The following is a 23,326-nucleotide window of genomic DNA, read 5'->3' as shown; positions in this document are numbered from 1 at the left end:
TCCAATCAAGACCCGCAAGATCGAGGCTATGTAGACAAAGTATAACGCTAAGATCGGCGATTTTCAGAAGATCTCATCTTCGGATCGCACCAACTTCTTGGACATTAAAACAACCCGTGTTTTTCCTCCCCAATACAACCGGATCGGTATCGGGGGACAAACGATACACCGCTCGCTTTGCCGAACCATGGGCCATCCAACGGCTGCCGTGTCGGCGACGAATACCAACCTCGCCACCACCGAGCGGAGTGATAACCCTAACAAGGCGATCGAGCCGTCATCCGAAGCACAATCCTCCCAGAGCGACTCCGAAGAGAAGGTCGTGCCACCGACGCCCGCGACAACCGCTGCACAAGATCGATCCATATGGAACAAGATTCACAGCATCATCTACTGGACACCGCCGAAATGTCGCTGGGACCCGGACGATCCGCCGAAGTTCACGTTGGCGTTGAATACACTGTTTGCCTTTGCGGGAGCCTTCACCGTGGCGAATTTATACTATAATCATCCGATCTTGAATATCCTGGCGGCAGACTTTGGTGTTCCGTATGGTGCGTGAGAGTGATCGTGTGTGTGCTTTTGATAGGGAGATTGGAGGAATACAGCGCTGATTGACCTTCTTTGCTTTTTCGCAGTCGAGGTCGCGATCATTCCTACATTGGCTCAGGCAGGCTATGCTACCGGACTCTTGTTCCTGTGTCCTCTGGGCGATGTCCTGCCGCGGAGGCCGTTCATCCTGTCCATGGTCTTTTTCACGGCGACGGCATGGTAAGTCAATGTTCAACAAAGCCTCGACGAGGAGCAAGCAAAGGAACTCCCTGCTGAAGATCTTCCAAAAACAGCATCGGTCTCTGTGTGACGAAATCTCTAAGCGTCTTCTCCGCCTTCCAATACATCAGCGCTGTGACGACCGTCACTCCGCAACTCATGATGCCCCTGGTCGGCGACCTCGCCCCGCCCCGCCGTCGTGCCTCCGCAATGTCCATCGTCGCGAGCGGGCTGATGCTGGGGATCCTCCTCGCCCGGCTGCTCTCGGGGATCATCGCAAACTACACCTCGTGGCGGGTGATCTACTGGCTGAGCGTGGCGGCGCAATACACCATCTTCCTGCTGCTCTGGCTGTTCATGCCGGATTACCCGTCGACCAACCCCGATGGGATGAACTATTTCAGGATGCTCTGGTCCATCGTCCTCATGGTCGGCCGCCACCCGGTGCTCGTGCAGGCGTGCGGAATCGCCTTTTTCGCCTCGGCCACCTTCACCAATTTCTGGACGACCCTGACATTCCTCCTCGCGGGGCCGCCGTATTACTATACGCCCGTGATCATCGGGCTCCTCGCGCTCGTCGGGATCGCGAGCATGCTGTGCGGGCCGGTCTACGCGCGCTACGTGACGGACCGGTTCGTGCCGTGGTTCAGCGTGTTCCTGGGGATGGTGTGGTCGATCATCGGGATCGCGGTCGGGACGTACACGGGGACGTTCAGCGTCGCGGGGCCGATCGTGCAGGCGTTCTTTGGGGACTTCGGGATGATCACCGCGCAGATTGCGAACCGGTCGGCGATCTTCGCGGTCGAACCGACGGGGCGGAACCGCGTGAATACGGCGTTCATGGTCTTCACGTTTGCGGGGCAGCTGGTGGGCACGTTTGTGGGATCGCAGCTGTATGATCGCGGTGGGTGGATCGCGAGTGGGAGTTTTAGTATGGGGAGTATCGGGATGGCGTTGCTCATCACGATGGCGAGGGGACCGTGGGAAGAAGGTATGTTCTCTGACCTTTCCTCTACCATCAGACGAAGACTTCTAGTCTCCTCAATTCCTCTTACTGATCTTGTATGGCAGGTTGGGTCGGATGGCACGGCGGCTACAGCATCCAAAAGCAAAGCAAAGAAAGCGCGGACGGCCGCATCATCGAAGCGAGAAGCCATCTCGCGAAACGGGAACATACGGCGCTGGCAGCAGAAATCGAGGTCGAAAAGGCTTTGCCGCCTGTCGATCAACACGATCATACGTACGGCCACGACGATATGGCGGAGGTGAATGCCATGAACTCCGATAAATCGTTGGAGTTGGCGGCGGCGAAGGACTACTATTATCGGGAAGACAGTGAGAAGACTTCGACGAATTCGGAGGGGCGTGACGCTGCGAATAGATGAGTGAGAATATCGTCTTTCAGCACGGGTTGTTGTTGGCGCACGATTTGACGAACGGTATGATGGGTGGGAATGGATAGATGCATGAGTATGATGGGTGGGAATTGATAGATGCATGAGAACGATACATGGAAAGACAGGAGCATTATTCGAAGAAAGTTCAGAACAATTGAAATTCCCATTGCGACGACTGCCCCCGGTTCACCATCTTGGCACGGCCAGAGAAAGGGGGGGCTTCCATCCTTTCTCCCGATTATTCAATTTTGCAACTGTCCCACCATCGCAAAGACAACTCCGCTCGCACAACTCAGAAAAAAAAGGACCAGATAACGGACAAATATCTATAGGGAAACCAGCCTCAACAATCACAGCTTCCACCGTCGTCTGTGTACAATCGCGAGCAAAGTCAAAACCGCAATCTACGCATCAGCGGGCGCAGTGAGGACGCTGAATTGACCGCCAGTGGTCGCGCCGTTGAGCTTCTTCTCACGAACAGCAGTGTTATCGATCAAAGTAGCGACGACGACATCCTCATCCTGACCCTGACCGGTCTGGTAATTGGTCGAGAAACCCCAAGACCAGGCCTTGCCCTCCTTGGTCACCGCGAGGCAGTGATCGGAGTTGGAAGCGACGTGGACGACGGCGCCGTCGATGGCGACCACTTTCTGCGGGATGGCGATGATGCGGCCCTTGCCGTCTGCGTCCTTGATCAGGATGTCTTCGGGCAGCTTGGCGAGGTCGGCGTCGGCGATACCCATCTGGTGGCCGTCCATGCGGCCCCAAACGAAGCAGGAGCCGTCCTCGGTCGCGGCGAGACTGTGCTTCTCGCCGCCCTTGATGCTGATGACTTTCTGACCCTGAAAGGCCTCGATGATCTGGGGGCGCATGATGGCGGCTTCGTCCTGGCCGGCGTCGTCGGTGATGCCGGTCTGGCCGAAGTTGTTGAGACCCCAGGCGTATGTGTCGCCGTTCTTGGAGATGGCGAAGCTGTGGTAGGAACCCGTCTCAATTGAAACAATGCGCTTAGTGGCGCTCTTGGGTAGGCCGAATTCACGAGGTCTCAGACCTTCGGTCTTGGTGCGCTCCACAATACGACGACCAAGCTGGTTCTGCTGACCCGATCCCCAGGCGTAGACAGCTCCCTTGCTGTCCAGTGCCAGTGCGTGGTTGGCGCCGGCCTTGATGTCCAAAACGTTCTTGAGGTCACTGATGAGTACAGGGCGCGTGGCGACCTTGACGTCGGGAGTGAGTCCGAAAATACCGTCGTTGCTGCGGAAGCAACCCCAGCCGTAGACACGACCATCGTCGGTAAGGGCGAATGACGTGGAGTCACCTGCCGCGACCTTGACGAACTTGGTGTCCGGCGCCACTTCAGTCGATGACCAATCAACCTCAGCCGGAGTGCTCTCGTGTGGGTTCAGACCGCTGTCATCGTCATCATCATCGCTATCCTCTTCAGCGGCATCGATGTCTCGGACGCCGCCATCCCAATCCGTATTTCTTCCCAAAGTGCCCTGGTCGTTGACACCCCATGTGAGAATTTTGTTGTCGTGGGTCAACGCGATGCAGTGCATGCCTCCAGCTGCAATCTGGACGATACCGACCTTGTCGGCGCTGAGGTTGGCGTTGAGACGAGGACGCTTTACGTCAATGGCGTTCTTCGCAGTCCCGAGTCCCAGCTCACCCGCAGATCCCTCGCCGAAAACGTAGATGTGCAGGCGTTGAGTCGGCGCTTGCCCAATGACAGGGCCCTTGACGAGCGCCTTGACCTTCTTAGCAGGAGGAGCGCTGACTTCCTCGGTCGCTTTGCGTTTGCGTGAAGCGGCAGGCTTGGCCTCGGCTTTCTCCTCCGGTGCCTCGCTCTTCGCCGCGTCCTTGGTCGCTGCCTTTTTTGGTGCTGCCTTCTTCGCTGCGGCAGGCTTAGCGGCGGCCTTGGTGACAGGTTTCGCAGCGACCTTGGTGGTCTTGGTTGATGTTTCCGTCGTGGTTTTTGAAGTCGCTTTGGGCGCGGCCTTCTTCGCCGGCGCTTTGGCAGTGGTCTCTTTGGCAGCAGTCTTTGTTGACGCTTTCTTTGGCAGAGCACCTTCGGCAGCTGCGAGGATGGTCAGAATCAGTTCGAGAGTCACGCTAGGTCGGCCATGTATCGATGCAATGTCAGTCTGTGTGGTGGGAAGAGCATGCTCACCTTTGGCCTTGGTTGCGCGCTTCTTTGTGGTTGGCTCCTCCGTCGCGTCGGTTTCTTCCTTGGTCTTTCGCTTTTTGGTGGCAGTCTCTGGCTGGACGACCTTCTTGGCCGTGTTCGCTTTGTTGGTCTTGGCCGTGCCAGCCTGGTTCTTAATGTACTTGACTTGCGCCATGGTGTTGGCGATTGGATTCGCTCTGCGCGGGCGCGCGTCGCCAAAGATTATTCGCAGGAACGCGACACGGGATTTCGTGCAGATACACGAGCGGTCGATGATATAACAGCTTTTGAAGACCGCGAAACAATCAAATCGTATAAGTTGTGGTGATGGAATGGGAGAGGAATGAGAAAAGTATCACAGACGAGGAATTTATTATTATTGTATGCGGAATGAGCTCGAGGGACAGCTTCGCCCACGAAAACGCGTCGGCAAGCCAAACAAATTTTGGGCAACGCGGGATTATGTCACCCGGCCCGTTGAAATTCCCAAAGAGGCAATCCCGCCTCAACTGATTTGCTGGCAGGAATGGCGATCGTTACACAACAGCGAGAAATTGACGATGCGTTCGAGTACATGGTAGGGATTATTGTGATGTGAGAATTTGTCGCCGACCTTCTCACCAATCATCTCTTGTTGTACGCGCGCGGCATCAGGAATGTGGAGATCATATACATCTTGTCAGGTTCTTCTCCGAGGCATCCAATGCAGGCAGCCGCATCCCTCCTGGAAAGCCTGCCACTGCCTTTAGAGGTGAGCAGGCTTAGGTGTCAGCCCTTTTTGTCAGCCTTGCAATACCGGCAGATCGCTGTCATCATCAAATATGGATGACTTGCACCGGATTCGCCAGTCGGCCTGTATTCCGATACATCAACGCCGCATTGACCATCCTCGTGGCATTCGTCTCACATCCGAGGTGATCTCTCACGACATTGACAGCATAGAGGAGGAAAGCAATGCCCAACAAAAGCCATCCGTAGACGTCCAGCCATCCAGCGAAAAGCCAAGTCGCAGGACCCCTCCCCATGATCCTTGCGAAGTGCCTCTCGCTCGCATCCCAGCGGACCGTCTCTCGGCCTCCGCGCAGCCTGCTGATGAGATCGCTTTTGCCGGCGTGGACGTGGCCGAAGACGTGCAGCAACGGCGTCGTGCGGCGGACGTCCTCGAGGAGGAATTCGTCGCCGAGAGCGGACCAGTCCGGGAGGTCGAGGTGATACTTGGGCGGCGTATGCGTGATCAGGATGTCTATGTCGGTAGGGATTTTGCCTGACCAGGTGTCGCTCCCCCGAGCATATTGGAAGGCGAATTCCGGTCCGCCGCAGGCAGGGATGTGAGGGAGGCCGTAGACTTTGATCCGATCGTGGGTTCCGTCGCCGAGACGATGGGAGAAGTTCAGCTCGGCGGTCCCATCTTGGAGGTAGATTACGCTTTTCCAGTCGAGTGATTGCTTCTGTTCTCCTGATGTGAGAGTCTGTCGACTCTGTGGATCGAGAAATGTATCATGGTTGCCCGCGATGGCGACTTTATATCTGTGAGGAAGACCGTCGAGCCAGTCGATCTGTGCTTGAATCTCTTCTACGGTGCCTTTGTCGGTCATGTCCCCGGCATGAATGAGGATGTCGCCGAAAGGGACGCCATCGGGTGGGAGTTGACAGTGTGTATCCGAGAGACAGACTACTGTGATGTTTCGCCGGGTCAATGGGTCTGGACGCACATACTCGGCGATGAAGTCCAGCGTCCGGGCGATTGTCTTGACGGGATTGCGGAATTGATGCCAAATGTTGGGTATATCGAATTCATCCGGCATTGTGAATAGCCGCCTTCGAGGAGTTGATAGCTCGGCTCCATCTCGCTGGCGGCTTCAGGACAAATGTGAAGACCAATGGCATTCACCGCAACATGACGTCATTTTACTCTTTACAGCGTAAATAATCCATTTTCACGGCGGTTTCACTGTGAATAGTAGTACAGCCGTGCGATATGTGATGTGATAGGCATGTATGCATTTGCAATCGCACGCAATACGTGAATTTCCACACTGCATCGAATCCATAATTGACAAATGCGAGCCTGGTTGGGGTATAAGTACTGAACGCGGCGCTATTTGAATCGCGAACACAGCCATGAGACGAGAGATGTTGTAGGCCTGCAGAGATGAAGACCAACGAACACTCACGTCGAAGGCTGAACAGGCTCCTCACCAGCGACAGCCGGGGCAGGAACAGCAGCCGGGGCAGGTACCGCAGCCACGTCTTCCTCCGCTCCACCCGCAGCAACAGCAGGATTGCCATACCTCGGCGTCTTAGAGACGGTCTTGAGATCAGGACCATTGCCGCCGTATTCCTTCGCGACCGCCGGGCCGAGATACTTGTGCAGTTCCGAGCCGTAGGTCATCCAGGTCATTTTCTGAATGCTGTCCTTGGACATGAGGGCTTTCATGGCGCCCATCATCCATTGCATGATGATGGGGACGTTGACGAAATACTGAGTTCGAAGAGGAACGAAAGTGTCAGTCCGAGTTGGGGAGTTCGATGTGCGGGGATATATGTAAAGGGAAGGAGGGTGGGAACTTACCTTGTAGGATGCCGTTTCCGGGTAATATCTACGCAAGCGAAATGCGAGGTCAGATGGATCGATGTCGTTCTTCCGCGAACGTGAACGTCGTGGGACTATTTCCCACGAAGATGACTTACCGCTGGAACATATCTATAATTTTAGAGGACGACGCCTTGATCTCGGCCGGCTGTCGGAAGAAGCTGACCGACAGGTAGTCATGGACGTTGATCGCCGTGTAAGGATCCGGGCCTTCTCCGTAGTTCGGGATGGGCGCGGTAGCTTCATTCAACTTGAGTTCGGTGAGAGTCAATTCCATCAGCGCGACGCGCCATCGGACGAATCTGTGATTAAATGTGAGACAGAAAGCAGTGCGTCAAAGTGTCGAATTCCACGAACTACGTACCCTTCCGTGTCACCAAACACCTTCTTCGCCTCCTTCGCCGCTGCGCCATAGATGTTGAACGTAGCGACATCCTCGGCGTTGCCCGTCTCCGCGGCCCCTTTGACGCGGGTGACGAAACCCAAGCTGGCGAATTTGTCGCCGTCGAAGACCTCATCACGAGCTTGGAGAGGATGGTACTCGGCGCGCCATTTCAGGGCCGCGGTGAGCTGGTCTTTGGCGCGGACGAGATCGTTCTCGTTGGCGCGGAGGAATTTCTGGAGGATGATGAGGGTCGGGAGAGGAGGGGGAGTTGTTGATCTGCGATTGTGGAGAGAATGCAGAAGATGATACGGTTAGAAAAGATTCGCAGAGAGGGTTTGTGGTGAAGAAACGACGATCGCGGCGATGTAATTGCTCCGATGGTTCGGTTGGTGTTTTATATCGCCCGCTCCACGGTCACAGTCCTTTCCCGCATTGCCATTCCACCAGACTCAGTCCATCTCTGTCCACACCGTCCATCTCGAACAACGGAACGTGCATCTGCGTCTCTCCAAGTCCGCCTCCAACGAAAAGAAGGACAGGAGAATAAAAATCAACTCAGACATACCCTTCAACGGCAGGTACCAACCTCACCCCATACATCTCATCATACTCTCCCGCCGCCTTGACGATCTCGGGCAAATCGTTGGCGAGCTGCGTCAAGACCGGACTCTGCTCCAGCGGCCAAACCGACCAATCCGGCAGCTTCTTGACATGTGCCGTGCTGCCAGCGGTGTTGGCGTCAGCAGCAGGAGTCGCAATCGACATGATGGCCAGGGTTTTGGAAAACGCACTCTTTGCCCGGCAAGTGTATTTCTCTCGGATGAAGTTTGCTTGTCGAGATCAGATAGAGGTCGGCACGTAACAAAGTATTGAGGTTCTCGACTTCATGATGTTCGGGATCTGAAAAGCGCGCTAACGCGTGATTCATATGTCTCCACCATCGACGCGCCCTAAATATACGTATTTCCTTCAATTACTTACTATTACTATACTATATTATAATCAACTCCGACCTAGGAACATTAAGGGCGTATTATATACTTCTTGAGTATTTGAGAAATAGTAACATCATTTCGGAACCTATATAATGGAGATCTTACTCCCAAATCAAGTCGTAAACGAAGACTTCATGTGTGCGGCTAGAAGAGTCCCCGGCGGGTCTTGTTGTCTTGATTGCCATAAACCTGCTCGCAGGGTCGACCTGCGCTGGTCCGTCGATGTGGTCTGTTTCCAGAAAGGTCGTTGTGTTATATTCGACTGACGAGGCCGTATTCAGATTGCATATGCGAATTTTCGGACTCGTCTGTGGTCCCACGATGAATAGGTTTTCGTTGTCAGGGGTGAAGAACTTGGCCACTTGGGAAAAGATATTGTCGCGATGAGCGTCGATCATCTCCTCAGCTCCAGTTGCCAAGTTGAGCACAAAAATCGCCTTGCGGCTCGAAAATCGACCCTTGGGCTTCACATAGACCAGAAGCTCATCGTCGGCAGAAATTTGTGCATCGCTCAGGTCATTGCTATCGGTGCCCAGAGGGACATTTTCCAGGATCATCGCCTGCGCTTGTATATCGTAAACTGTGACTTTTGCCTTGTGGTAGCATTTCCAGAGCAGCAAATTACCGGATTGCGACAGTATGATTTCTCTGATTCCGTCCCATTTGAATCCCGTATCAATCTTTCGAGATCCTCCAGACTTGGACACAATTGTTAGGCTCAGCGATCCTTTGTCGGACTTTTTGCGGTCGACCCTGGAGCAGTAGAGTAGTCGATCGTCTGCTAAGAAACCTAAAAGCTTCAGAGACATCCGGTCGTCCACTTTCGGCCATCTGTAGTCGTCGCCGACAGAGGATGCCATGATGATCTTAACATGAGTCGGCGTTGCAGTAGTCACATCGTAGAGCCGCGTGAGCACATCGATCCTATTTTGGTTCTGCTCGTTCGGTTCCTTCGCGTGGATTGCCAGAATGGTATCGTCACGGCTGAAGAATATGTCTGTGTCCCTATGTATTTTTCTTTTCAAGTCCCATGGCAAGGATATGGTCGATCTGAGGACAAAACCTGTCGCATCCCATACTTGCACAGTGGGAAGATCAGTTGGTGATGGCGACTCAGGACAATTATAAATAGCGATCAAAGAGCCACGGGGAGAGAGCTTCCACGGGCTGTTGGCGCTTGTGGGTATCGCCCCTAGACGCTTTTGGAAGCGCATCTCGCGATCATTCGGCAGGGTGAGAAAGAAGCTGGGTTTGATGGTATTTGTGCCTGCACGCGACGCAGCGGAACGTTTAAGTTTCGATTCATAACCGATCTCTCGAGGAGCATTGGTCTGCTTAGCACGTGAGGGCATAGATGTCTTGTCGCTGGAATTTGATCGTTCGTCGGCTTCCTGAGAGTCATCCGATCCGGGCGGCAGATGCGCAGGATGCGTTTTGAGATCAGCGACCGTCTTGCTCCCGGGCCGTTGGGTATGGACCCCGGCGTGACTCGCGCTCTTCGCTTTCTGATTCATGTCGGAGTCCACACTAGTCCCCCAGCCGGCAGACCCGGTGCCCAAATGTGTGGAGGATGATGCACCGTGTATGGGTTGCGACGAATCAGCATGTCGATGCGATATCTCAATCCAGCTGTGGTTCAGGCATTCGTCCACGCCTAGCCGTTCGTGCGGATTTGGCGCAAGTAGCTCCAGGATGAATCTGTGACCAGGCTCGCTGATCGCACGAGTATTGAGTTCCTCCCCGGGAAAAGCGATCTTCCCCCGCACGAACTTTGCAAGGAGTCTTGGAGTTGAGAATGGCAGCTGACCTGTGAGCACATTGTACGTAATCACGCCGACAGCCCAAATGTCGACGGCCTTGGTGTAAGAGGTCGTCTTTCCGTCTTCGGGGTCATCGGACTCACTATCGTCGTCGAACAGAAGCCCCTGGACCTCGGGCGCGACGAACCCTGCAGTACCAACGACAGTTCTCAGAGATGATGCATCCTGGGTCAGACGCTTACTGAGACCAAAATCCGCGATCTTGATTTTCCATTGCGGGCCGCCTTGAGCAATAAGGAGATTCTGCGCCAATGATCAGCATTCAGCTTTGAAGGGTCGATATTGCTCTTATCACCTGAGGCTTCAAGTCGCGGTGTGTATAACCTGCTCGATGCATATGCGAAAGGCCTTGTAAGACCTGGCTAATGATCATGACTGCTTCTGCTTCCGGCAGACCTGAACTTATGTAGTGATGGAGGTTTCCGAGAGGGAGTAGCTCCATAATGATACAGATGTGTTCATCGGTTTCGAACCAGCCTTCCGAACGAACAAAGAAAGGCCGATACTGGGACTTAGAGAATCGAGCTATAGCCTCAAGCTCCTGACCATAATCCATTGCTACCCCAGGGCGGGCTAGATCCGGCCTGTCTATGTGCTTGACGGCTCTTACAGCATCTCTCGGTGCTCCCTTGATGCACTCCTCGCGGTATACAGTCCCAAAAGCCCCAGCGCCGAGAGGTTTGTGATCGCGTTTCCAGACACATTCCTCAACAGCCTCTGTGCGCCAACCGTAGTAGGTATGGGTCGTGTAATTGTACTTCGAGTCGTGGGAGTGCTTTGCATCGATTCGGGTGAGGCCTACAAGATCCTTCCCAGCTGAGGACATTTCGAGCGGTTTGAGCACAAAACGGCAGGGTGTGTGGGAAAATAAGATCCTTGGAAATCTTGAAGGAAGATTATGAAAAAGATGGTTTGCAAATGAGCTTTGACGTTTCGTATCGACAATGTGTCGGGTTTGCTATCACATCGGAGTCGTGACTCCGCGGCACGAGATATTTCTTGCTTACCGTCTAATTGCGCTTCAATTGGCTGCCTGTACGCCACAGCGTCACTTCACAAGCGGAGCATGCCACCGCTTGAGTTCGGCTTGACAGTGGAAGATATCTGTATGAGCTGTAGCAGCTGCTCGTCTTCGAGTGCGCATTATCATGATTTTGGCCGGAGTAAACCATGGTCATTGTTTTTTTTTTCGTATGCCATCTCTGGAGTTCTAAGCTACGTGCCCGAAAGCGCATGAATCAGCACAGAAAGTGCAGGCGTCGCTTATTTCGTCAGTGCTGTCGTAAATAAAAATGTAAGCAATACCTAATCCGGAACGAAATAGCACCATCATGTATAATATCTTTATATTAACATCACCGAATAGTGCCTGAGGCATTGAACCAACCAACTAGTCAGCCTGAGGCCTCAGTAGACGGTCATTGAATCAAATCCTCGCTGCTCATTGCAGAGTGAGCAAGGTCATTGCACAAATGCAGGGCGGCGGGTTTCCGTCGGAACGTTGCCCTCCAGGTAGGTCTCTCACCGCCGGCCCGATCGGCAGGCAGGCAAGGCAAGACAAGGCATCCCACGATGAAGGTGGGTCTCTGCTTCACGGGCGCTGTCGGGGCGATCGGCTCCCCGACGGCTACATAATATAGCTGCGTCGCGTGTGTGTGTATGTGAACCCGCATTGAATGTGCATGTGAAGAATGATCGTCCGCGGGAACGGATGAAGACAAGAATAACCTTGATCCCCACAAACAGACAGACCGACACTGCCACCGGGGCAGCGTGCACAGGAGACGGAGACGGAGACACATAGGACGCGAATCGACGCGAAATGACGGAGAGGGGAGGATGATGACTCGCCAGTGTTTTGGGTGTGTATTCTGAAGATCATGGTGGGCGAGGGGCAACACGAGAGGGCATGAGGATGAGGATTCTACAGGAAAAGTTGGATAGGATTGGATTGGAGTGCATTTCCGGGAATGATTTTCTTTTCTTTTCTTTCCCGTCGTCGCCGCGGAACCGTTCTCTTCGAGCATCCACGCGGGTGAGGCATGCATTCGCAGCTGCGACTCGTTACGGTGAGAGAGAGGGAGGGACGTCGATGAATGCTCTGCTCTGCTTGGAAAACCTGAAGCATGCCGCCGCTATCCTTTGCATACCGAAAAAGATCTGCCATCGATAGGCCAAACTCCCAGCTCGCATACAAGGGGAGCATCCTCCAGTACCTCGACGAGTCTCGGGCGCGCAACAGATTCCTTCAGCCGCCATGCCAATGTTTTCCTCCAGCAGCTTGATCGCGTCATTCGTCGATCGTGTTCCCACGTGAAGCCAAAGACAGAGATTTGCGCTTCGTTCCGTCATAATCACAATGCTTCTCTCTTCGCGGAACAGAGAGTAAAACCCGGGTATCTATCTAATGCAAGAGAGGGTGGGAGGGAGTGAGAGGTCAAAGAGAAAGCCTCGAGTGGGTGTGTATTCCGTCTTGTGTCGGGTTGCAAAAGGCCGGTGCCGAATCGAGTCGCGTGTGACCGTCGCGTGTGACCGTATGGCAGTGACTCCGCGATCGATGCCGTTTGGGTATGCATTTGCGGATCCGCGTGGGGGCCCATCGTCGCATTCGACGACGAGGTTTTCATTTTCGAATGGAACACAGTCTCAGCTCGAGCCATTGGCAATAGCAGCGCCATCGGCTTCGCCCGCGGCTTTTTGCGCCTCGAGTTGGACCTGGTCGGCCTTTTCGAACACTTGCTTGATGACTTGCTGCTCCTCGGGGCCGAGGAGGGTTGTCAGCTGGTTATAGAATTGCGGTTGCTGCTGGGACATATCTGTGATGAAAGTTAGCTCGCTTCTGGTTAGAGCTCCATGGGATGATGCGTTGTTGACTTACCGGCAAGGGTTTGCTTGAACAGCCCATAAGGCTCCATCTTGTCCAGAGGAGTCTCGAGCAAGCTCTCCTCCTCGAGCACATCATCCGGCTCACTGTCCCCAGAGACCGTGTTGAATTTGCTGGCCTGCTCGTTCAAGAATGCGAGGTATGCGGTGCTCTCGTCTTTGACGTCGCCCGTCTCATCGGCTCCATTGTCCGCGCCGTCTTCGTTCTCCCATGCGTCGACCTCCTCCTCCTCCTCGTCGTCGTAATCGCCGCCGAGACCAAAGTCGTCGTCCCGTTGCGCTTCCTCGCGGTTCTTGATGGCAGCGGGAAGGGTCTGGAACAGCCGCACGATGCCCTGCAGCAAGCGTGGCCAACCGGGCTGGATGCTCTGAGGGACTTCCTCGGCCCGCAGCGAGAGCAATGCGGTGATGGCTCCGATGGAGAGCTTCTTGTCATGCACACGAGTGAAGTTGTCCATGCTACCAAACCACAGGCTGAAGAATTTGTTGGTCCAGCCGTTGGTTTCGAGCGCGGTGAGAGCCAGGCGTGGGTTGTAGTAGATCGAGTTGATGACCATCTCCATGAGATGGATCCGATATGACTTGACCTGCACATCGTTGTTGGCCAATACGGTCATGGCCAGTGCCACGAATCCCGGAACGTAGTTGTCGATGCCACCGCGAAGGTTCAGCATCAAGATCTCGGCGAGTTTGCAGCCGCAGATCCTGTCCACGCCGCCGACCTTCTCATCCTTGAAGATCGATTGAATCATGTCAACAATGGCATCAAGGTAGGCGCGGTTCTCCAGGAGAGTCGGGGTGCCGTAGTTCACAAAGTTCTCCAGGGCCGGTAGCATATCCTCCAGGTAGAGCTCCGCGCCGGATTTGAATGTCCGATGGATGAGCTCAAAGGCCTGCCACATGGTAGGCGAAATAATCTTAGCCGCAAAAGTGCAGCTGTCGATGATCTCAAAGACCTCGTTGTACAAGTCGTAAAGTTTGTGCTCGAGGGTGATGGTGATGACAGGCATGAGAATAGTCTCCAGGTGTGCCAGCACGTCCGGCGTGCTTTCCAAGGTGAGGATCAGGGTACCGATGGTCTGAAGGACACCCAAGGCGGTAATGCTCTTGTCATCCAAGAAGTCGCCATAGCTATCTTCGCCGTCCTTGGTGCTCTGTCGCTCGATGAGCTCACGTACAATCCTAACGTAGGTGTCGCGCAACTGTTCGGAAAGGGCGACAGCGAAAGGCGTCAATTCGGTTGCGAACACCTCGACAAAGTCTTCCATCACGTTCGCCAAGGCATCCACATCGACTTCGTTGGCTAGTTTGAGGAGTTGCTGCATGATCTGTGGGATATTTTGCTGCATCATCGCACGGATGGGCTCGTGTCGGATAAGGGGTTGGAGAGCAAGCGCGGCTCCGACACGGACCGGCAGGTCGGGGTCGGCAATACATTCGAGGATATATCGGTAGACCGTCGCCAGGTTGTTCTCGTCCTTGAAGTCGAGGGCCTCAAACTTCTCGAGCGTGTCGCAAGCGCGGGCCCGGAGGAAGCCGTGAGGGCTGCGGAATTCCGGGAAGACATATCGGAAGAGGAAGTATTCGACTTGGTCCGCAATTGGGCTCTTCTTGCCGAGGATTACAGCGGCGAGCGTACCGATCATCCGCAGGGCTCCTTCCTTCTCTTGCGCATTCTTCTGGTCGTCAGGAGCCGCCTCATAGCGGTTCACAATCTCCTGCACGAACGCCAGAACGTCAAAGGTCTGCTTTCTCCGGGACTTGGTCAGAGTGACCAGGAAGGTCGTTGCCGCGACATCAGGCGCGGAGACCTCTTCGTAGAAATTGAGCTTGCGGTGGAGGTAGTCGGCTGGCTCATTTTTGAACTGCTCGAGGTCTTCATCGGTCTGGCAAAGGACCGGGAAGATGAAATGCTTGATGAGCACCGGCAAATGCGGTTGGAGGTGGTCCCACATAGCCTTGGGCTTGATGCACTCGTCCAAGAAAGCCAAAGTATATGACAGGCAAGGCTTGCTCAGCCAGATGCGCTTCGAGACCCAGCCATCAATCTGAGTGAGGTATCCCTTCAAAATCTCGGGGGCAAATGTTGTGATGAAGTCCTTCGCCACCGCGGTGTAGTCATCGCCGTTGCCCTTCTGCAGGCTCGCAGGATTGCCATAACGGACGAAGAGCCTGTTCAAATTGACGTACGCCCATTTCTTACACTTCCACCAGTGGTTCAACTCCCGCTCGTCAAGATCCTCAAGCATGGCCTCGGCCGGCGGCTCCTTCGCGACAACGCCGAGGAAAAGCGTACACCAGTCCACCATGGCCTGGTGTGACCGCAGCGATCGCGGCAGCTCAAAGTATATGGCGTGTTTGTATGCCTTGAGCACTGTCCGTAACATCTCGCCTGCTTCCAAGCTCGTCTCATTGATCAACCCGTTTCCAATGTTCAGAAGCTGAGGGAAGATGGCTTCCACGATCTTGTCGAAATCGCCGCGATTGTCGCCGAGCTTGAATCGGTAGGTACGGCAGATGGCCAGCAGACACTGCAGACCGGCGAAGACAGATGCGACATCCTGAGCACCGAGGAGGGCAATTGTGGTGTCGACAAACTCGGGCCATTGCTTGGGGAAGTCGCAGTGAAGGATCTTCTGCAAGGCAACGATGAGCTGTGGGCGAACATTGGGTTGTGATCGGGCGAGGATGGGGACCAGGCGCGCTCTGACAGCCGCCTTTTCGGACTCCTCGATAAATGTGCCGCCGGTGGATGGAGGGGCTTCGCCGCTGGCGAGCCAGGCCTTGCTGACGTGATTTTTAAAGTAGATGGCAGCTGTTGGTGAGAAAGCGTGACAGATTAGCGGGTCGCTCGACGCGAGACGGCCGAGTTGGCAGGGACGAGTGACAGAGACGTACTGGATTGTCGGACGCCATTGTCTTGCTCGGTCTCGAGGATATTCAGCAGGGCATCGAGGAAGCCCGCAGTCTCTTCAGCCTGGTGGAGATTTCTTTGTCAGTCCCGTCGAATTGAAGCAAGCCATCCACCATCCGCAGCGGCGATGTACGTCTGATCTCCGCCTCGCAATGTTTGGAGTCGGAGCACCGAGCGTGACAGGTCGAGGTGGCAGAGCATGCACGCGGCCGCCACAGACTCTCATGCACGTACCGTCTTCAGGTCGATTTCAGCCTGTCGCCGGGTGTCGGCGTTGGCATCCAGAGAGGCTTGGATGCCGGTTCGCAATGCGACGACATCCATGTTGGCGGGTGTGCTCCTGTATGGTCAGGAATGGACTGAGTGGAGGAGGAGGAAAGGAGAAGGAAAAAAATAACAGAAGAAGAAATAGAAGCGGAGTGAGAAACAAGGTTCGGTCATGCAAGGAGGAGGTAGTGGTGGTGGTGGAGGTGGTGATGGTGAGGGTTTCGGGTGATGTTGTGTTGTGTTGTGTTGTGTTGTGTTGTGTTGTAGATCTGCACGCCCGCCCGCCTGTTCTTGGTTTATGTATGAGAAAAGGAAGCGCAGTATGTACAGTATTGAGTGAACTTTGTTTGTGGGTGGGTGATGGGAGTGCGATCCAAGACCGAGAGAGGTATGCCAGGTAGTAATGATGATACTAGGTAATACTGCATGGATACCTACCGCCCGACGGTTTCTCTACGATTATATATATGTACTACTAGGTACTGTGTGTTGTGCGGTCACAGTACTCACCTACCTACCTACTCTACTCTACTCTCCTCTACTGGCTGGTATCATTCTCCTGGCTCAGGGACCAAAAAAAATCCAAGGTGGGGTCGATTTTCTTCGGGAGGTCGACAAGCGCGCGCGGCTTCCCATTGTCCCTCCTCCTCTCCCGCCTCCACCACCACAACCACCAGTCACCGCCCAGTCCACTCCGACGTCAGGGCGCAGGAAGGAGGGTCGAGCCCGCTTCCGTCATTGTATATATTAATCATCACATACTGAGTACCTAATCCCTACCCACCACATGAAATTTCCGTGACGTTTTCACCACCGTGGTTCCCAACACAGATCTGCCTAGATACCTGCCTGATATATTGCATTGGTCAAATAGAGAGAGAGAGAGAGAGAGAGAGAGAGAGAAAATTGCCGCAGACATCAAACTTGAATTATAGCAGATGGACGTCATGACTCGGCGTGCCGGGAGTGACGATGGCTACATATACAGCGAGGCCGTCGCACAGATGTCCCTGCGGATCAGCTCCTGACAGGTCTGCATCTTCGCAAACAGCGTCGGGTCCCCGATGATCCTCGCCGCGTTCTTGACCTCGCGACACGTCTCGTCCAGACGGGTCATGACCCGGACGATCGTGCCCTCGAGCACATCCGTGAGGTCCGTGATGCGGCTGAAGGGCATCCCCCGCGCCCATTCATACACCACCTCGACCAACCCGAAGCGCGGCCGGCTGACAAAGTCGTTGGAGTCGTCCGCGGCCAGGATGACCTGGTGGAGGGTCTGGAACTGATTGACGCGTTCGGAGATGGTGACGAGGGTGGCGATGCCGCGTTCGAGGGCTGGCGTGAGGTTGGGAGTCGAGTCGGTCTTCTCCTGGAAGACAAAGGCGGAGAGCAAGGCGACGATCTCTTCGGGTTCGTAGGCGGAGAGGACGTTTTCGAGGACGAGTTCGGTGAGGATGAGTTCGTCGGCGGAGTGGATCTCGCAGGCGACTTTGCCTTTGAGTTCGACGCGGCTGTTGGCGTCGATGAAGCCGAGATCGCGGAGCACGGAGATGCGCTGCTGGTAGTCGGGAAGGAGTTGCAGGTTCTGGTCGGACATAAGTTGGCGGATGGATTCGATCCGGCCTTTGATGACTCCTTGGTCGTGTGCCATGGCGAAATGCTTGGGAAACTCCGGGCAATGGATGCATTCGCGCTCTTGTGCTTGTGTCGCGACCTCCGCCCGTTCATCGAGTAATGTACGGATCGTCATGTCCTTGAGATATTTGTAGTAATCGAGTTCATCCCAGCTAGGTGATGTCCAAGACGAACATGTTGCCAGGACTTCCTTCTTCAACAGTGCCATCGCCTCGGCGTCCTTCTGTTGGACCGCATTGACGTCCATTTGGAACGTAGTACCGGTCAAGGCTTCGATTACATCGACAGGCACCGTGATCGCTTTGAATTGAACGTCCTCCTCCTTCTGAGAGAACGGGGTGAAATGTTGGCGGAATCGCGGTAGGTAAGGTAGGAAATCCGCATTGGCTCTCTTCCGCTGTGCTCTGGAGAAAAGTTCCAGCACAGATACGGTAGGCGAATTACCCTTACTTGCACCTTCTCGCAGGAGAATGCCAGCAGTGCGGATGTTATTCCTGCCCCGGTACACGACTAAACGTTTCGGCTGCCACAGACGACGGCCGACCGGGGTGGCCAACATGCTGAGATGAAGATCGGAGGTGTATTGCTGGAAAGCACTCGCAGCTTTGTATGCAAGCTCGATATCCCTGTCGCAGATGTCGCACGGCTCCCGCACGACTTTGGCCAAATCAGCTTCGGACACTTTGATCTGGTTTTCGTGCTCAGGAAGTAAAGCTTGAGTGGCGTTCTCAGAAAACGATCGCTTGATCATCTCCTCGATCTTGAGCGCTTCGACTCGAAGGAGGTTGAGAATCATGTTGTAAGTGAGACGGAACTGGGATCGTAATTTGGTCGGATCACCGAGCATCATCTGTCGCAGACGGCCCGCTGATGGTGCTTCGTCGGAGCCAGGAGATACGATGATGACGGAACCAACAGAGTCCAAACCTCTTCTTCCTGCTCTTCCGGCCATCTGTGTGTATTCTCCAGGTAGCAGGTCGCGGAATGATTTGTTATCATACTTTCGGAAGCCCGAGAACACCACAGTCCTGGTCGGCAAGTTCAGACCCATGGCGAAGGTCTCTGTTGCGAAAAGAACTTTGACAAGAGTCTTGGCAAACAGGATCTCAACACACTCCTTGACGATAGGGAGTAAGCCACCGTGATGAACTGCAATACCTCGACTGAGGAGCTCTCGAATGCGTCGGATTTGCGGTAGCTGTCGATCATCCAGTTTGAGTCGCGCCAACGACTTCTCCAAGATCATGTGGATAGCGCTCTTCTCCGCCGCGGTACAGTAGTCCAGGTTCGATAGTGCATCCGCATTTTCCTCGCAGCGTTTCTTGGAAAAGACAAAGATACAGCAAGGGAGCAATTCTTCCTTGCGTAGATGCTGCACCAGATGCACCCAGATATTTCTATCTTGTGCCGCAGTCGTACGACCGCCTCCCCGACCAGTACGTGCGATGTTGCCTTGACCCCGACTGGATGGCTGACCACGGCCTCCTCGCTGTCCGGGTGCGCCACGTTGGTTTCCTCCACCGCGTTGTTGACCACCACGTTGGGGCGTTCCACGGCCCCCTCGGCCACCACGACCTGCGGCCGCGGCTGCTTCTTCCTTCTCCTTGGCCTTGGCCTCCGCCGCGATGATCTTGTCCCGTCCGCTCATGACATCATTTGCGTCTTTCCAGCCCTTCTCGATGAAATTCTTCTGGGCATCTACGATCTTGAACATCCTCTTGTCGGCCCACAGGTAATGCTCAAGAGGTACAGGTCGTTTCGGGGTTGAGATGACGTAGATATCCTTCTTTTTGGTACGGCCGACCCATGAAGCAAATTCATAGGTGTTCGGCACAGTAGCGGACAGGAGAATCAAAGTGACATGTTCAGGAAGCATGATGATGACCTCTTCCCATACAACACCTCGCTCCAGGTCATTCACATAATGAACTTCATCAAAGATGACGAATTCAACGTCACGGATGAGATCCGCACCTCGATAAAGCATACTTCGAAGAATCTCGGTAGTCATGATCAGACAGCTCGCCTCTGGCCGAATTTGCACATCACCGGTAAGAATCCCCACATCGTCAAACTCGTTCCGAAAATCGCGGAATTTCTGATTACTCAAAGCTTTGATGGGGGACGTGTAAATTGCCTTGGTCATGTGCTTCGCCGCCAGCGCGATGGCATACTCAGCCACGACCGTCTTTCCCGCAGAAGTATGCGCAGCAACGAAGACCGAGTCGCCACTTTCCAGGTGATATACGGCTTCCTTCTGGAACGTGTCTAGCTCGAAAGGCCAGGTCCGCGCCATTTCTGGCACAAGCTCATGGAAATTGGTAATGTCGCGGTTGACATCCACCATGTGCGCCCATTCTCGTCCACCATGCTTGTTCCTTGCAGTAGCTAGAGGGCCGTGAGCCGCCAGAGCAGGGAATTCGATCGGGAGTAGGGCGTCGACTTCTTCCTCCTCGCCATCAGAGTCTTCTTCATCCGCAGCGCGGCCACTGTCTTCGGGCAGCTGTACGCCTTCCACCTCGGGCTCCTCGGTTTCTTCTTCTAGGACAGCTTCCACTTCCTTGGCGGCTTCATCATCTTGTGTTGTAGACTTGATAGTGGCGACCAGCCCTCGATTGAACCCAGGCGGGACCTCCAGTAGACCACCCTCAGCAGTCGGATCAATGACCCGCGTAAGTCTATTCGATCTCTGCGCAGCTCCATTGCCACTGCGCTGGAGATACTCATCCTCCGCTGCGGCGGTAGCTTCAACAGCATCCAAGCCACCTGGAGCAAAAGGAAAGAACCCCGCCGCACCTCGGACAAAGTCTGCACGATTCGCGGGTTTACGCAACAACGAAGTCGAGTTCTTCGCAGTGGCACTATTCGCAGGGACAGTGACTTCCTTGTAGCCGGTCACACGACCATCGAGACCCTCGCGAGTGAATCGAATGATTGTCCTGGTCTGTGTCGGGCCGAGCGCGAAGAGTTCCGTGTGGTTCACGGGTGAATCCCAACGTTGCTGGAGACGGTCGAGCCATTCTGGCGTGAACGAGGTGGTGGGCGTCAAGAATTCCTCTTGTAGGGCGGCTTTGATCTCTTCGGGTGATTTTCGCACACGCTTTCGAGGCTTGACTTGGTCCAAGATGTCATCGATGTTGGCATCCTGCAGCTGTGAAGCTTTTAATTGCAGGTCCTGGAAGGCTTCTGCTAGAGTGTCTGTCATTGCGGATCAATTCGAGACAATTCGAGGCTTTGGAACACTCGACGAGATCGAATCAATGCATTCTATCATCAAGCCATGTGTTTGTATGTATCTTGGGTTTCAGACAATGTGGGATGCTTCATGAAATTCATCGAACATTACCTTCGTCATCATGACCTGCTGAGTCATGGCTTTGAAAGCTTAGGGTTTGGGTAAGTCCCCTCTTTATTTCCTGTTACGACTTCAACAAGATGGAGAAACAAATTGCAGCGAATATCAACATGAACGGCATGTGCAATCGGACATGTTGGATATGACCATAGAATATTGACGAATCAGGCAGTGAATCACTCAAGAAACGGCCACAGTCGCCTGTTTCTCCAAACCCACACAACACATCCGAGGGCAAAGCCGATGAAACCGACCACCAAGAGCGACCGTCCTCGGTGAAACCCGCCGTCAAACTTGACGGGCGGTGAATGGTATAATTTCTCTCCGTCATCAGCCATCGCCACGACTCTCAACAACTCTCCCCTGCAAACCTCGTCAGGAACCTCAATCCTCGTCTCAAAAGCCCCTTTCACCACAACATCCACCTCACAGAAACCTCCTGAGCCATCCTCACCACAAGCCCTCTCTAAGATCCAAGACCGCACATCAGTCGCTCCATTCCAACTGACATACACTCCTCCATTCCGAATTCTGATCGCAGGATCGCTCTTCGGCCTCCCTTGCCAACCCATGACCTTGATCGCACGATAAGACTTCACCCTCTCCCAAGAAAACAGCATGGAAGCCGCAAGGTGGGTTTCGCAGAGGACTGTGCCGTTTGGTAGGAATTCGGTGTAGGCGGTGGAGGAGCCCCAGCCGATGAAGACATGGCTTTCGTGTCCTTTCTTCTCTTCTTCGTCTTCGACGGGGAAGAAGGAAGGGAGGATTTGCACGGAGCCCTGCGAAGATGATAGGATGTTTGTAGGCGAGATGTAGGATTGTAGGGCTGTCGCGGTGCGATTCCGGATGTCGAGGTGTAGGAGGAGGCCCTGACTTTGCGGGGCGTCGATGTTGAGGGGACCGGCTTTGCCATTGTCGAAGAGGGTGATTAAGATTTCTCCAGGGCTTCGCTTTGGCGATGAGGATGAGGCTGGGTGCCATCGGGCGTCATGCTGCCATTTGAAGGATGTCGCTTTCCGATCGACGCTGAGATCGAGGAATTGGTTCTTTTTGCCCCCGAGGATCCACGAGACCTCGCCTGAAGGATCGATACATGTGATGGTGTGCGTATGGCGAGAGGAGATGAGGTAATTGCCCTCGTCGTACTTGTCGATGCTGTTGAGGTGGAAGTAATCGTAGGGGTGGTGCGAAGAGTAGCCCGCAAAAGGGCTGAAATAATAGGAGTCCTCAGGGAGGAAATGGTCCGAGGCGCGCCATTCGAATAACAGCGTACCCGTTGAGATGTCGATCTCCTGGAGTATGCTGTCCACGAACCAGTTTCGCTCGAGACCGAAAAGCCCATGTCTGGTATCCAACTCAGGTGCCTCGATGGTATGATAGACAGTGATCAACGCAGTACCCTCAGGTGTGATTTTGAATTCATGTAAATCGCCGTGGAGACCCTCTCCGACGGCATCGACGACATGAGAAATCTCATACGACGAGTCGAGCTAGATTCGCCGCGTTCAGCCATGTATGCGCAGATGCCCAGGCTAGGTTCATAATACCATATAAAATTTCCCTTTCCCCTGACTTCCCGCCTTCTTGCCCGCCCAAAATGTCAAATACTCCCCACCGCGATACTGCTGAACTTTAAAATTCGCTGCTGCGGCGAAAGCCTCTTCCGTGCTCTGCCAAACGAGTTGACCGCGGGAATCCAAAATCATGGGGCCGGGGCGGGAGACCGAGGGGCCGTTGGGGGTAAGCAGGATGACGCCGGTGTCGCATCGAGCGTCCCATCGGATGTGACTCGGTCGCGGGCCAATCACGGAGGAAGAGATGAAGTTTTGCTCGGGGTAGGCGCCGTATACTGCGATGAAGTAGAAGACAGTTTGCAGAGCGGGAAATAGAAGACCGATGAGCGGGAAGAGAAGCCAGATTGCGAGGGTCGAGATAGCGACTATGAGGGTTGCGGTAGAGAACGTTTTAAGCCAGGAGGCTGGCGATGAGGAACGGAGGCCGATCATGGGCGTCGCGGATGACGGTTATGAATGAGAGACAATGAGTGATCAGCATGGTATCAGTTCCAGCGGCGCCATAAGAACGGCAGCCTCATCGTTCGAAGTTAAGAAATCCCGAGGAAGTTACAGTCGGGAGGTCAGACC

The 23,326-nt window shown here is 54.3% G+C and overlaps 9 protein-coding genes across 9 annotated transcripts; 2 read left to right on the top strand and 7 right to left on the bottom strand.

Moving 5' to 3' along the window:
* Positions 1-95: 95 nt before the first annotated feature.
* Positions 96-2,156, top strand: K489DRAFT_398898 (putative major facilitator superfamily transporter; the record flags this gene model as incomplete). The annotated part of the gene is made up of 4 exons (XM_033606943.1): positions 96-554; positions 639-771; positions 846-1,762; positions 1,843-2,156. Exons 1-4 carry the CDS (start codon positions 188-190, stop codon positions 2,154-2,156), a joined length of 1,731 nt encoding a protein of 576 aa, XP_033463685.1. The 5' UTR covers positions 96-187.
* Positions 2,157-2,572: 416 nt separating this feature from the next.
* Positions 2,573-4,510, bottom strand: K489DRAFT_386904 (RCC1/BLIP-II; the record flags this gene model as incomplete). Its single annotated transcript, XM_033606270.1, has 2 exons — positions 2,573-4,245; positions 4,339-4,510. The coding sequence occupies 2 exons, from the start codon at positions 4,508-4,510 to the stop codon at positions 2,573-2,575; spliced, it is 1,845 nt and encodes a 614-aa protein (XP_033463684.1).
* Positions 4,511-5,150: 640 nt separating this feature from the next.
* K489DRAFT_312453 (Metallo-dependent phosphatase) lies at positions 5,151-6,140 on the bottom strand (the record flags this gene model as incomplete). The annotated part of the gene is made up of 1 exon (XM_033600865.1): positions 5,151-6,140. The coding sequence occupies one exon, from the start codon at positions 6,138-6,140 to the stop codon at positions 5,151-5,153; it is 990 nt and encodes a 329-aa protein (XP_033463683.1).
* Positions 6,141-6,256: 116 nt separating this feature from the next.
* Positions 6,257-8,187, bottom strand: K489DRAFT_377076 (uncharacterized protein). The gene is made up of 5 exons (XM_033604075.1): positions 7,879-8,187; positions 7,293-7,589; positions 7,027-7,230; positions 6,908-6,935; positions 6,257-6,817 (listed from the first exon to the last, which is right to left on the bottom strand). The coding sequence occupies exons 1-5, from the start codon at positions 8,076-8,078 to the stop codon at positions 6,506-6,508; spliced, it is 1,041 nt and encodes a 346-aa protein (XP_033463682.1). The 5' UTR covers positions 8,079-8,187; the 3' UTR covers positions 6,257-6,505.
* A 1,743-nt stretch (positions 8,188-9,930) lies between these two features.
* On the bottom strand, positions 9,931-10,684 carry K489DRAFT_313449 (Pkinase-domain-containing protein; the record flags this gene model as incomplete). Its single annotated transcript, XM_033600936.1, has 2 exons — positions 9,931-10,371; positions 10,424-10,684. Coding segments are annotated over 2 exons (702 nt in total), but the record flags the coding sequence as incomplete, so codon positions are not given.
* An 801-nt stretch (positions 10,685-11,485) lies between these two features.
* K489DRAFT_121775 (uncharacterized protein) lies at positions 11,486-12,475 on the bottom strand. The gene has a single exon (XM_033598974.1). It carries the CDS (start codon positions 12,174-12,176, stop codon positions 11,547-11,549), a length of 630 nt encoding a protein of 209 aa, XP_033463680.1. The 5' UTR covers positions 12,177-12,475; the 3' UTR covers positions 11,486-11,546.
* Positions 12,476-12,774: 299 nt separating this feature from the next.
* K489DRAFT_367834 (ARM repeat-containing protein) lies at positions 12,775-16,249 on the bottom strand (the record flags this gene model as incomplete). The annotated part of the gene is made up of 4 exons (XM_033602896.1): positions 12,775-12,944; positions 13,007-15,826; positions 15,910-15,988; positions 16,160-16,249. 4 exons carry the CDS (start codon positions 16,247-16,249, stop codon positions 12,775-12,777), a joined length of 3,159 nt encoding a protein of 1,052 aa, XP_033463679.1.
* Positions 16,250-16,422: 173 nt separating this feature from the next.
* Positions 16,423-17,055, top strand: K489DRAFT_121773 (uncharacterized protein). The gene has a single exon (XM_033598973.1). It carries the CDS (start codon positions 16,596-16,598, stop codon positions 16,941-16,943), a length of 348 nt encoding a protein of 115 aa, XP_033463678.1. The 5' UTR covers positions 16,423-16,595; the 3' UTR covers positions 16,944-17,055.
* A 113-nt stretch (positions 17,056-17,168) lies between these two features.
* K489DRAFT_407357 (DSHCT-domain-containing protein) lies at positions 17,169-23,188 on the bottom strand (the record flags this gene model as incomplete). Its single annotated transcript, XM_033607357.1, has 3 exons — positions 17,169-21,025; positions 21,751-22,672; positions 22,730-23,188. 3 exons carry the CDS (start codon positions 23,186-23,188, stop codon positions 17,169-17,171), a joined length of 5,238 nt encoding a protein of 1,745 aa, XP_033463677.1.
* Positions 23,189-23,326: the final 138 nt, after the last annotated feature.

Source organism: Dissoconium aciculare (assembly GCF_010015565.1).
Source record: "Dissoconium aciculare CBS 342.82 unplaced genomic scaffold K489scaffold_2, whole genome shotgun sequence".
In the NCBI taxonomy this organism is placed as follows: domain Eukaryota; kingdom Fungi; phylum Ascomycota; class Dothideomycetes; order Mycosphaerellales; family Dissoconiaceae; genus Dissoconium; species Dissoconium aciculare.
This window is presented reverse-complemented; position numbering and strand designations above follow the sequence as displayed.

Bases quoted from the DNA above. Each gene is read 5' to 3' on its own strand.
- K489DRAFT_377076 (XM_033604075.1), bottom strand. From the start codon at position 8,078: ATGTCGATTGCGACTCCTGCTGCTGACGCCAACACCGCTGGCAGCACG. The intron at 6,936-7,026 runs GTAAGTCATCTT...TCGCTTGCGTAG, and splicing joins ATTATAGATATGTTCCAGCG to ATATTACCCGGAAACGGCAT. The intron at 6,818-6,907 runs GTAAGTTCCCAC...CTTCGAACTCAG, and splicing joins CGGAAACGGCATCCTACAAG to TATTTCGTCAACGTCCCCAT.
- K489DRAFT_121775 (XM_033598974.1), bottom strand. From the start codon at position 12,176: ATGCATGCCTCACCCGCGTGGATGCTCGAAGAGAACGGTTCCGCGGCG.
- K489DRAFT_121773 (XM_033598973.1), top strand. From the start codon at position 16,596: ATGATGATACTAGGTAATACTGCATGGATACCTACCGCCCGACGGTTT.